Raw genomic sequence first — 13,094 nt, forward strand, 5'->3', positions numbered from 1 at the left:
ATATGACAAGAACTTTAAGCCTTTGAAGAAAGAAGTTTGAAGAAGGTATCAAAAAAAGGAAAGATCTCCCAAGTTCTTGGATAGGTAAGAAAAACATAGTAAAAATGTCAATCTTACCACAAGCAATCTGCAGATTCAATGCAATTCCCACCAAAATCCCAACACAGTTTTTCACAGACCTCAAACTTCATATGAAAAAACAAAAAACCCAGGATAGCCAAACAATCCTGTACAATAAAGGAGCTTCTGGAGGTATCACCATCCCTGGCTTCAAGTTCTATTATAGAGCTATAGTAATAAAAAACAACTTGGTATTGACATAAAAACATATAGGTGGACCAATGGAATCAAATTGAAAACCCTGATATTAATCCATACACCTATGAACTCCTAATTTTTGACAAAGAAGCCAAAATTGTACAGTGGGGAAAAAAAAAGAAAACATCTTCAACAAATGGTGCTGGCATAACTGGAAATCAACATGCAAAAGAATGCAAATAGATCCATATTTATCCCCACGCACAAAACTCAAGTCCAAATGGAACAGCATTATGTTTAAATTTAGGAAACTGCTGTGCAATTGCTCTAGCTTGCAAGCTTTTTATAAACTGTATCCTGTCAGCTAGCATGCTCCAGACGGATGACTTGTTGGAACATCTGGGCTAGTCTTAAAACCACCTAGTCTTGTAACAATGTTTAACTGCTTCTGTTGTTCTTACAAGATAGCAGGTCACAAGACCAACTGCTGGTTCTGCTTCTGTATGAAATGCTTGCTTGCTCAAGATAATGGAGGCATCTGTCAGACGCCTGTTACAAAAGTTAAGCTTTGTTTGCACGTAGGCAGGATATGTGCTAACTTGACCCCAAAACTGAACCTTGTGGTTTTTGCCTTTATAAATCCAGACTAACAGTTACTGGGGACACACTTTGAGAAACCCAAGTCTCAGGTGTAACCCTGGCCAGTCACACTGGCTAAGAAAGCCTCCTCTCTGCTAAAATTCATTCATTGTCAGACTGGTGAGTCTCTGAACAACCCTAGACCCATTACATCTGGAGGTCCTGTCCAGCTCTGAGTGTTCAGCCCAATTCACCCTTTTCTGTCCAGCCTTGAGCCCTGGGGCTCCCATTGTACTGAGAGCCAAGACTTTGCATCGGCCCAGCATTTGGAGGGAGTCAAGAGTCCTCAACGCCTAGATCTCACTGAGAAGCCTTGGGGCTGGGAGCTGAGTGATTCGGATAAAACCAGCATTTGGAGGTGACCACGGACAGGTTCTCAACACCTGAATTGTGGAAAGAGACATTTGAAGCCCTCCCAGAGGTAAACTTCTGTCTGTAGCATGCACCTGTCTGTGAGACTCATGGGAAAGCTGGCCGCAGCATTAATTCCCAAGCTTGAGGGACCATCAGGACATCATTGGCCCTTGGTGTTTGTTTCTGGAGGTAGGGGTAGGCTTCCCAGAAGCAGGGGTTGGCCACCAAGTTAGAGAACACTGTCTGTCTGTATGTGTTGTGTTATGTGGGTTGCTTTTTGTGTCATTTTTCTTTCTTGACGAAATTGAAAAGATGGAACAACAACAAAAAATCTTCCACCAAGAAAGGCCCCTTAGTTCTGATGAAGTCTCATTTTAAGGATTTCCAGAGAGGAGCCAAGGAATCTGGAGAACAGGTTTATATAGGAAAACTAACTGCCTCTTGTTTCTTTGGTTAGCCTTCATTTCAGGCGGACTGGTCATGTGAAGGTTCCTTCAAATTTTCTCTTATTTACAGAGTGCAACATGTGATCTTTAGTAAACCAGGACACCTGGCCAGCTCCCCTACATTCTGGCCCGGAAATTCCTGGTAGAGGAATCTCCATCCTGGATGAGAAAGTACCAGCCAAATCTTTCCCCCAACGCCGCCATTTTTGTTTCAGAAGAAATCAATAAGACCAAGGGGCAGGGCAGATTTCAGCCTCAAGTCCTACCAGCCCCACCTGAAGAAGATGTGCCCCCACCCTACATGCCTGGGGTACTAAGAAGGGAGAGGAATCTGCGGCCAGAGGCACTCCTGAGTCCTGCTCACACTCGGAGTGGGTCCTCCTACCAACCCGTCTTCCCGCCATTCACTGTCTCTGACTTTCTCTCACTGTCTTCTCTGCCTGCTTTTCCTGAGGTTGTGATGGTCTTCATTTGCTTCCGTCTCAGGGACGCACCCTGTAGCCCCTAGGCTGCCCACTGCGAGGCATTTCACTTGCAGCATTCTCTGATACTCCCCCCGATTTCCACCTCTAGCTATCCTCCCTTCAGAGGGACCCCATCATGGGGAGTCACGCAGAACAAGGAAGGCAGGAGGGGCCATCAATCAGTCAGCTATGGGCTGTGTTCTCCTCTCCACTAGTGATCTGTGTACCTGGAAGCTCCAAAATCTCTGTGCTAGAAGTGGTGTTTTACACACCCCAACCGACTTGGGTGGACTGTCAGTAGCTACTTGGAACCCTCTTCACTATAGAGGAGAGGGAGTCTGAGGAGAAGCTCAGAAGCCGGAATTGGGAAACGATGGGAGACTGATGGCTGATCTGGTGACAATTGAAGTTTTTCCTTCCCGAAAATTAGATCAGGATCCGAATCCCCACAAAGGTAGGGAGTCTCTTAACCTCTTCCATCAGACTTTATTGGGCGGGTAGTCTCTGGGCCTAACAGAATGCCCCACAATTTTGTGCCCCACCAATTTGTCTAAGGTAGATCAGATAATTAGGGGTTCAGATGATTTGCCATCTGCTTCTCTGGAACACCTCTTAGAAGTTTATAGTTTGACCAGGAGGCCACAGAGAAACAGAGGGCTATCAATATAGCTTTTGTTTCTTTATCAGCATCGGACATTAGGAGAAAGATTCAGAAAAGAGAGGGATTTGAAGCAAAGGTACGTAGTTAGAGCTAGTTGAGATTGCCTCCCTGGTATACAACAAGAGGGACACCCTGGAGGACAGGTAGACCAAGAAATTAGCTAAAATTGTGGTGGCAGCTTATCAAGGAGCAGGAAAAGTCCTGCATCCAAGATTCATGAAAGAAGGATGGAATTCAAGGGAAGTAGATCCTGGGAGAGGTCTTAGGGGAAGAAAATCCGACCATTGGGAAGGCAAATGCCCTGAAAGGAGTGAATATTTTTAGTGTAAAGAAACCAACTATTGGAGAAACGAATGTCTAAGCCAAAAGCAAAGCTCTGCATGTAGGCTCCAACCAGATACAGACTGGCAGGGTCTAGCCTCAACCACCCCTCCCCTGGAGTCCAGAATTACCCTGAAAGTGTGTGCTGGGGCAGGGTGGGTATTCCAAATAATTTCCTCATGGATATGGAAATGGGATTTTCCCATTTCCTTGGTTTTACAGCAGGCGAGTGAACCACTAAGTAAGAAACGCTGTAATACAAGGAGCTACCAGTTCACAAATCTGTTCTTGGACCACCAGAGAACTGTGGACCTGGGAAAAGGGGTTGTCACCCACTCTTTCCTAGCCATGCCTGAGTTTCTATACCCTCTGTTGGGGTGCAACCTGCTCCACAAACTAAGGGCAAAAATACATTTTTGAAAGGATGAGATAATACCTAGGTCTGGACTGCTGTTGTTCATAGGGTTAGATAAAGGACCTGCCTTTATGTCTAGGGTGACTGAGAGCGTTTCTGCTATTCTGGGGTCAACTGGAAATGATATTGTGTGTACTACCCGCCAAGTTCAGGACAAGAAGAGAGGATAAATCCAACCTTGACTAAGCTAACTTTGGAGACTGGTGAAGATGAGCGAGGCTCCTTCCCTTTGTGCTTCTTAGGGCTCAGTGCACTCCTTACGTAAAAGGTTTAACTCCATTTGAGATCCTCTTTGGGAGACTTCCCGCCCATCCTCCCACAAATGGAACTAGCTCCCGAAATTACTAACCACCAACTGTTCAGTCTGTACAGGCTCTGCAACTGATTCAGGACGGTGTGACCACCTCGCTTTCCAAAGTCCGCCACCTCATCCACACCTCATCTTCCAGCCAGGAGATAAGGTGTGGATCAAGAGACCCTGAGCTGAGATACCTGGACATCGCTGGAAGGGACCACACCTCATCATCCTGATCAACTCCACGGCTGTCACGGCAGATAGCATCCAGCGTCCACACCTGGATACATCGCTCTCAGGTCAAGCGTGCCACTGGGAACAACGACCCAGCTAAAAAAAAAAAGTGGACTGTCATCAAGACCTGTGAAGATCCACAAAAGACAAGAGAGACATGGGTTTTAACTTAATGGTGTTGTTTTGTCTGGCTATATCCCCTTCTGTTCTTTCTTGGAACCCAGGTTGGAAGCGCCCACCTCCCCGGGTTCCTATACCAACCAAACCAACCCCTAAGGCATGGAAGTTCCATGTAATTGCCTTGGAAAACCGCAACAAGACCATAGCCTCTACCTTCTGTCCAGTCACAGGATGTGCAAGTACTATCAGCCTCACCTTTGATATAAGGGACACCTGCCAAGGGAAATGTATAAACGACTTCTACAATGCTATGTCCTCTCCCATATATGTCTGCTTTGTATATGAGCAGACTCGCTCAGACTGTCAGGACCCAAATTATGGAGGATGTCCACACTGGGGCTGCAAATATCATAGTACCTGGCCCAGATGGGGCGGAGAAAATCCTTCCAGACTCAACTCAGTTGATTGGCATACGAAGGTCACCTACTCCATCCCTGACCCCTGGAATGATAGATGGAGGAAAGGAGTCGTGGGTTTTGTCTATAGACATAATGAGAAGGATACAGCTTATGATGGGAGAACTAAGATACTCATCTTTAGAGCTTTAGCCAAGTTCACGCCTTAAAATTTCATTATTTGAATGTCATAACCAAACCAGCTACTGTACCTGCCCTGGCCCTGTAGCTGGGGCTCACCGACTGACATCACTTCCTGCCACAACCACCTTTCTCTCTCCTCCCACTAACCCAACCCCTCTGGCCTCCTTTGAGTCCCTAATGGCCATGTTAACACCATATACTTGCTCATGAATGTAACTTACCCAAATGCCATGTCTAATTGCTGACTTTGTATCCCCCCAAACCCCACAACTATGTAGGGCCCACTATCTATCAGAGCCCCATTTCACCTGCTCCCTTTGCTCACTGTCCATGGTTGTCTTTCCACTTGACCTTTGAATTTATTAACCTAGACCAAATTCAAGGTAAGCGGGACCCGGTTTTACTCAAAGAGCTATAATATGTCCAAATCCCCCTTTGAAAATAAATGCAGATTCACCGTAAATATTTCTCAGCTCCTAGTGGCCACATTGCCAGTGTCCATTCCTTCCTTCACCCCCTGGCAGAAACTGTTTAGCTGTTTTGAACTGATGGATTACACCCATGTTTGTCTATCTGGCATACGTAGCAAGCCCCCAAATTCTGTATCTTGGTACCCCTGTTCGTCCAGTGTATATTTAGGATGGTTCATCAGGGAGAGAGCACTTACATTCACAGAGTCTTCCAGTCCCCGGGTGCAGGAAAAACAACAACTTGCAATTTCCCTCCTTGTCCCTCTCAATAAAGCTTAGGCACAGCTACAGCAGAAGCTGCTCTTGGCGCCACAGGAACAGCAAAGGCTGGCGTTGACTTCAAAATCATAGGGTGTCAAATAACCTAAGATCTATCCCTATTAGAAAAAAATCTATTGCCAAGCTAGAAAAACAGGTAGACTCATTAGCTGAGGTGTTTCTACAGCGTGGGCCGCTCTGTGCAGAGCAAGGAGGTTATTGTATGGCTGTAGGGGAGAAATGTTGTTCCTATACAAACCATTCGGGAATTATTAGAGATAACTTGGCTGTGCTCCAGAAAAACCTTGCTAAAAGGGAGAAGGCCCTAAACCAGGGAGACAAATGATTCCTGTTCTCATTCTTAGGTTTCTCCTGGCTAGGAACCCCGCTGTCAGCTGTTATAAGGTCCTCAGCTCGGTGCTCCTGGTGAAGCCAGTCGGCCCCTGCAACATCAGTGTCTGAGCCAGATACATAAATTCATGCTTGGGTACCACTATACTAATGGCGTTTAGGTCCCAGTATGAACAGGTGCCCACCACAGAGTCAAGGCTTTGACCTAGGACACACCTCATAGGGAGAAGGTAATGATCTACATTGTGTATAAAGCTCAGAACCTGCTGTGCACCTGCTCCAGTCTGTAAGCTTTATAAACTGTGTCCTGCCAGCTACCTTGTCCAAGATGAACGACTTCTTGGAATATTTGGGCTAGTCTTAAAAACTGCCTTGCCTCATTTTGTCAAAATGTTTTAACTGCTTCTACTGTTCTTACAAGATAACAGGTCACGAGATAAACGGCCGGTTCTGCTTCTGTATAAAATGCTTGCTCGCTCAAGCTGAGGCATCTGCAGGACGTCTGTTACCAAAGCTAAACTCTGCCTCCACATAGGCAGGATGTGTGCGAACTTAACCCCAAAACTGCAACCTTATGGTTTTTGCCTTTATAAGCCTTACATTAACAATAGCTGGGGGCACACTTTGAGAGTCTGGAATCTTGGGTGTAACCCTGGCCAGTGACTAATAAAGCCTCTCTGCTAAAATTCATTCGTTGTCAGACTGGTAAGTCTCTGAATAACCCCAAACCCATAGCAGCAGCAGCAGCAGCAGCAGCAGCAGCCACCACCACCGCAGCAGCAGCAGCAGCCGCAGTCACCACCACTGCAGCAGCTGCAGTCACCACCACAGCAGCAGCTGCAGCCACCACCACTGCAACAGCCGCAGTCATCACCGCCGGAGCTGCTGCAGATCTCCTGGGAGCTTGTTAAAGGCTCAGCTCCCATGGCCATAGTAAACTATCAAGGGAGTTGAAGGGTGACTATGAAAATACATCTCACTCCCAATCAGCTTCATGACTACAAGCATCTGCTGGTCACCTCCTTCTGCTTCTCTCGGGGTCAGGGGCTGGTTTCTTGGTAACCAAACCTATTCCTCCCACGTCTCCCTACTGAGATGGCATTGCAAGGTTGATCTAGCCTCACCACGGTCACCTGCACCGAGGGGCCTCTCGGCAGGTCTGGGTCTCCCTTCCTTCCTGCTGGTTCTGGGTAAAAGGCATTGCCTCAGACACCAATATTTGTTAAATCTCCCCCAGCTGAGTCCAAGGGTATGACTCACTGTTCTCATTGTCCTTAGAACTGCGTTTCTTAGCAGGGCATGGCCACACAAGCAGGCAACTTCATCAGCTGCGAAACTGAGAGAAGAGAATCGGAAATTCAAGGTCATCCTTAGGTACACATTGAGTTTCAGGACAGCTAGGGATCCAGTCTGAAGAAAACAGACAAAACCAAAACAAACCAGCTGATAACCAACCAAGCAACCAACCAACCAAAACATGCACTTCTCAAACTCACCTCACTGAAGGAAACTTGTACAAATCTGGATTCTCATTTGTAGGGCTGGGCCAGGCCAGGGAGTCTGCACTTCTATCCAATGCCATGGGACATGCTGCCACTGACTTGTATTTTACGCATGAAAAATTAAAGCAGCCATGTTCTATTCAAGCATAGATACCAAAGTCACCATGGAGTTTTGAAAATCATCAAAGCGGGGGCCCATTCCTAGAGATTCTGATGTAATGGTGTTCAGGGAGGCTGGAAACTGAGAATTGCATAGCTTTCTCGATTAGCAGGTCTCAACCTGTGTGGGTCCTGACCCCTCTGGGGGTTAAATAACCCTTTCATAGGGGTCACCCATGACCTACAGAAAACAGAGATTTACAGTAAAATTTTTAACAGTACCAAAATTGCAGTTATGAAGTAGCAATGAAAATAATTTTATGCTTGGGGGGCCACCACAACATGAAGAACTGTATTAAAGGGTCGAAGCGTTAGGAAGGCTGAGAACCACAGATGGAGACGGTTGGAGTGTGCAGCCAGTTGGGACATACAGATGTCAAAGGATTGAACAAACGGCAGTATTTTGATGTGTGGATGCCACTTCATGTCTTACCTCCCTCCCTTTGTGTTGTCTTTTTCCTCCAAATAGCTTTTGATGACCTATTCCAAGCTTTAGAATAATCTATGGAATCGTATCCTTAAGCCAACACTTCTTAGGCCTCCAGTTCCTAGAAGTTTTCATTAAGTTTCTCTTGGTTAGTCTGGACTTAGAGGGGCCAAAGGGTTCTCCAAGCTAAACGTTCTTTAGTGGGAATTCTTGACAGAGGTTTGAATGAAGAGAAGCTGGGCCTTGCCTACTTTTCCCACTGTGGACTGTGGTTCGCCCTGAGGTTCATGTCTCCCTTCCTCCATCAACTCAGAGCAGAGGCCTGGCTAGCTCTCTCTGCTCTACTCTCAGGCCAGAAAGCCTCTCCTCAAGCCTGTCCCGAGAAGCTGAACCAAATCCACAAGGCTGATTGGCACTGCCTAGACTTCTACCCGTGGCCTTGTACAATCCCTAACATGACGTCCTCTTTCCTGCCAGTGTAACTTCAAGCTTACTTTGCAGTTCTGTAGTCTCTGGTCAGCAGGCCCGGAGCCAGTGTAAGCTTCAGGGTAGCCCACCTTCAGGCTGCAGATCTTCCCTCTTCTCTGCCATTGACAAGGAAGCCTCACGGGCTCCCCAGGTGAGCTGCAATCTCTGCTTTAGCACAGTCTTGCTCGCTGCCAGCCTCGTGCTGCTAAGCTGTCCATAGCCTCCAGTTATTTTTAAAGCTGTCTTGACAAGCACAGGATTTGATTTAATTCACGAAAGCATTGTAAGCACTTCTAGGGATGGAGGAAGATGAAGCACTAGAACACGTGGCTCTTGGAAACGGGTTTCTTCACTGAGGATGCTGTTGGGGTTAGTGCCACCAGGCTCATTAAAGGCAATCATAGGCTGAAAAGGCTCAGATATCACTTCAGATGAGCTGGAACCTCTAACTGCTGGGAATGCGGGAACGGAGGCTGGAGAGACTTGTTGGAACACACTCGTTCCCAGATCCAGGATGGGAGATGCCTTTGAAGCTATGTCTATCAGGTTTGATCCTCCCAGGCCCAGAGATAAAGACAAGATGAATGAGATGTTATTAGCATTATTATTTATACTTAGCGGGGTTTACATCTGGGACCTGCTTTGTGAAGTGCTCCGGGCACTACTGATTTAAATGAATTTCATTTCTCCCAGCATCACTTCTGGGCAGAGGATGAAGGCTTTAGGTAGCTCTGGAAATAATCCCATTTCCTTTCATTTAGAGGCTCATTAGGCCGGGCCTAATGGGAACATACATCCCTTTAGAGTGTGGTCTTTATGGGAAATTATGTCTTTTACAGACACTTGTGTGAGTCAGCGACCTGGGACAGCAGGCTTTGAAGGATCTCTCTGTTCTCCTCCACTGAAAGTCTGTTTGTGGCAGAGCACAACCACCTTCAGCGTGAGTCACAATCCGCATGGAGATGATGGCTGGAGTCTCACAGAGTGGTTGGTAATGAAGTCTCAGGGTCACCAGCGCTGGTGGATTACCCGTGGGAACAGTAGTTGTACAATGGAGTGGCCACCAGTGTCCCCTGGAGGGTGTGTTGAGCCCACCATTGCTGCACCCGGTGTTGGGTCTCTTACTTGGTGTCTAGGAAGGATAATTTGCATTTTCTCTTGTTTCTACGTGACGGTAGGGTCCAGAAAATGTTCATCTTTGGGGTCATACTTTGAGATCTGCTGAAGTAGTATGCTAAATCTCTAAGATCTAGGATTCTGAAAACCTTGGGAGAGTAAGATTTCCCTTAATCAGCAAATTTCTCTTATTTGTATGCACATTCTGTTCACGATGGTTAGGCTGGGCTGGGCAGCCCACATTTCTACCAAGTACACTAGAGGGTGTGCCATCTTCAGTCCGGTAACTGACTGGGTGCAGTGCCTTTAATGGTACGGAAGTCACCAGCAATGCATGTACTCATTTGAGTGTACAGGTAGTTCCAGCTCTGTGCAAAACCTATGCACGCTGTGTGCAGCCTCAGAAGACTTGGCTGTGTTACCACCATGAGACTCCTCATGAAACTTACTCCCTATACATATCCCTTCCCTAGTTTCCACTCCTACCTAACCCCTGGCAACCCCCAATCTGTTCTGCATCTCTATAATTACCCTATTTCATAAGTGCTACATTGGTGGAATTATGTAGCATGCATACTTTTGTTGTTGGCTTTCTTCATTTTAGTATAAATTTCTTGAGATTAGTCCAAATTCTTTTTTTTGAAGAACTTAAATAATTTAACATAATTATATCATTTCATTCCTCTCCTCTTTCCTACCGCTCCCGTGTCTGTCCTCCCCGACCCCATCCATGACCTCTTCTTTAACCATTGTTGCTACACGTACATATAGGTGAACAGTCACGTAAGTACTACCTGTTGAGTCCATTCAGCGCTTGCCTGTACCTACGTGTGTGGTTCCAGGGCTGACCACTCGGTGCTGGAAACCAGTCAGGGCATTCATCCCTGGGGGAAACTAATTTTCCCTCCCTCAGTAGTTATAATAGCCTAGGCTCTTCATCTCGGTGTAGGCCTCGCAAGACTTTCCCCATTTGCTGATAGAATTGTCCAGGTCTTGTTTGGGCAGCCATGTTGTTGAGATTTCATGTGTTTAACTTCCCTATCGTAGCTGGAAGGCACAATCCCAAAGCAGACTTCCTGGTTCTGTTTCTTGCAATCTTTCTGTGTCCTCTCCTGAGATGTTTCCTGAGCCTTGGATGCAGGAGTTGTACTGTAGATGTATTGACTGGGGATGGACACCCATGGTCAGTAGTTCTCTGTATTTTGACTAATTTTTTTTGTGTGTGTATGTGTGTGTGTGTGTGTGTGTGTGTGTGTGTGTGTGTGAGTGTGTTGTAATGGTTTTTGTCTTAGTTAGGACTTCTATTGTCATGAAGAGACACCATGACCATGTCAACTCTTCTAAAGGAAAACATTTAATTGTGGTGGCCCGCTTACATTTCAGAGGTTTAGTCCATTATCATCATGGCAGGAAGCAAGGCAGAGTTCAGGCTGACATGGAGTTGAGAGCCCTTACATCTGGACTCATAGGCAACAGGAAGTGATCTGTCTTACTGGGCATGACTTGAGCATGTATGAGACCTTGAAGCCCACCTCCACAGTGACACACTTCTTCCAACAAGGCCACAGCTCCAAATAGTGCTACTCCTTTTGGGGGCCATTTTCCTTCAAACTACCACAAGTCTCCAACTGTGGCAAAAAGAAACTTCTTTAGTGAGGGGCAGGAGCTACACTTACCAGGCTAGGTAAGGAGCACAGGGTATCTAGACCAAATTCCATGTGTATCCACGGTTTAGTTTTTCTTCTTGTTGAATACACCAATGTGTGCTTGCCATTTAATAACTCATCGTTGTTTTGTATTGTTGTGGAACTGGCAATTAAACCTAAGGCTTTGCACATGTTGGGCAAATGCTCTACCACTGAGCTATATTCTGAGTCCTTCTTTTAGTTTTGTGACAGGGTCTCACCAACTTGCCGGGGCAGGCTTTGAGACACTTCGGCTCAAATAGCTATCTTCCTATTTTAGACTCTCAGGTGTCACTAAGCTCAGTGACCATTACTTTTTGAAGAACATTTGTGACATTTTCAGTTTTGAAACGTTACAACCCAAACTGCCACAAACATTTGTAGAAACAGGTGTTCTGTCGTTTGGAATATGTCTGACAGTAGATTGTTCAGGTTTTAACTTTGCTTTTGTTTCTATTTATTGTTTTTTTTTTCCCTCAGATACATATTTAAGGTTTTCTTTACTGCTGATTACAAGGAAGATTCATGTCAACAAGCTTTTCCCTTTTTCCCATTTCTAACAATTTGCTTAAGGAAAGAAACAAAAGCTCAAACCCACGAGAACTACACACGGCAAGAGCTTCAAAACAAAAGGATTTGGTAACAGAAGTCTCCATCGTCAGGGTGTTAGCTATTTCTGTTGCAGTGATAAAACACCATGACCAAGGCACCTCAGAGCAGAAAGTGTTTAATTGGGCTGATGGTTCCAGAGGGTCAGAGTCCATGATGGTGGAGCAAAGGCATGGCAGCAGGAACGGCCAAGAACTTACATCTTTGTCCCCAAACAGGGAGGAGCGTGCACACTGGCAATGGCATGGATCTTCTGAAACTGCAAAGCCCAGTCCAGTCACACATCTTTCTAACAAGGCCACACCCCCTTATCCTTCCAACAGTTCCACCAACTGGGGACCAGTCATTCAACCATATAAGCCCATGGAGGCTGTTCTCATTCAAACCACCACAGTCAGTAACTGTCAAAAAATATGAAATGATCCAGACTATTCTAATGCTCAGCACACATCAGCGTCATACATCATGCTGCTAATGTCAGCCCAAGTTGCAAACTAAAGAAGTTAGCACTTGTATTTCTGAGCACACCTACCACCTAATTTGCTCAAGATTTGTTCAAAGCAGCTTCCAGCTTTCACAAGAAGGGATGTGTGACAAACTCAAAAGGGACATCTGCTTTGTTCCGGCACAGCTGTGCTCTGGAGTCTACACGGTTCCTAAGAAACCACCGAGGACTCAGCCAGCCAGAGGCAGTACACAGCAGCGTCCTTGGCCACCTGGGGGTAGCCGTGGTGATCGTGTGGCAAGGTCTGTGTAAGTGAGGGCTGTGCTCCACTGCTACAGGAGGTAGACAACATGTGAGTTGACCACCAGGTAAATTTGGGAGCTCTTCCCATTTGACCTACGGGGTTACACTTTCTATTTCCTGTGAATGCCAACTAGGAGAAGGCAGTCGGGTGTCCTGGCGGAACCTCCATAGCAACAAAATGCTGTTCAAGAACGGTGTTATCTTCATGTGAGAAAGGTCTGTCAGAGACTGAGAGACAGCAACAAGGAGTCATGAGTTTGCTGTGTTTGATGTCTAGGTTCTGTGTCTGGGGGACAATCTGAGTAATTTGGTTATGCCAACTGCACAGATCTTTTAAACTATTTCCAGACACTTTCGGAATTTCTGGGATAATGACCCTCACACACAATCGCTTCAAATATTTTTGGTTATATGTAATCAAATATTTCTTATAACCCTATGTGCCATTCTTTATGGAATACAAATTAATAAATACTTGATCAGCTTTGGGTGTTG

At 46.0% G+C, this 13,094-nt stretch overlaps 1 protein-coding gene across 1 annotated transcript; it reads left to right on the forward strand.

Annotated features, from left to right (window-relative positions):
• The first annotated feature begins 4,244 nt into the window (after positions 1 to 4,244).
• LOC121460044 (putative endogenous retrovirus group FC1 Env polyprotein) lies at positions 4,245 to 4,832 on the forward strand. Its single transcript, XM_041670159.1, has one exon. It carries the CDS (start codon positions 4,245 to 4,247, stop codon positions 4,830 to 4,832), a length of 588 nt encoding a protein of 195 aa, XP_041526093.1.
• Positions 4,833 to 13,094: the final 8,262 nt, after the last annotated feature.

This window comes from Microtus oregoni, unplaced genomic scaffold (genome assembly GCF_018167655.1).
Source record: "Microtus oregoni isolate MIOR12 unplaced genomic scaffold, Mior012 000020F_ref0000438, whole genome shotgun sequence".
NCBI classification, from domain to species: domain Eukaryota; kingdom Metazoa; phylum Chordata; class Mammalia; order Rodentia; family Cricetidae; genus Microtus; species Microtus oregoni.

Coding starts and splice junctions, on each gene's coding strand:
- LOC121460044 (XM_041670159.1), top strand. CDS start 4,245: ATGGGTTTTAACTTAATGGTGTTGTTTTGTCTGGCTATATCCCCTTCT.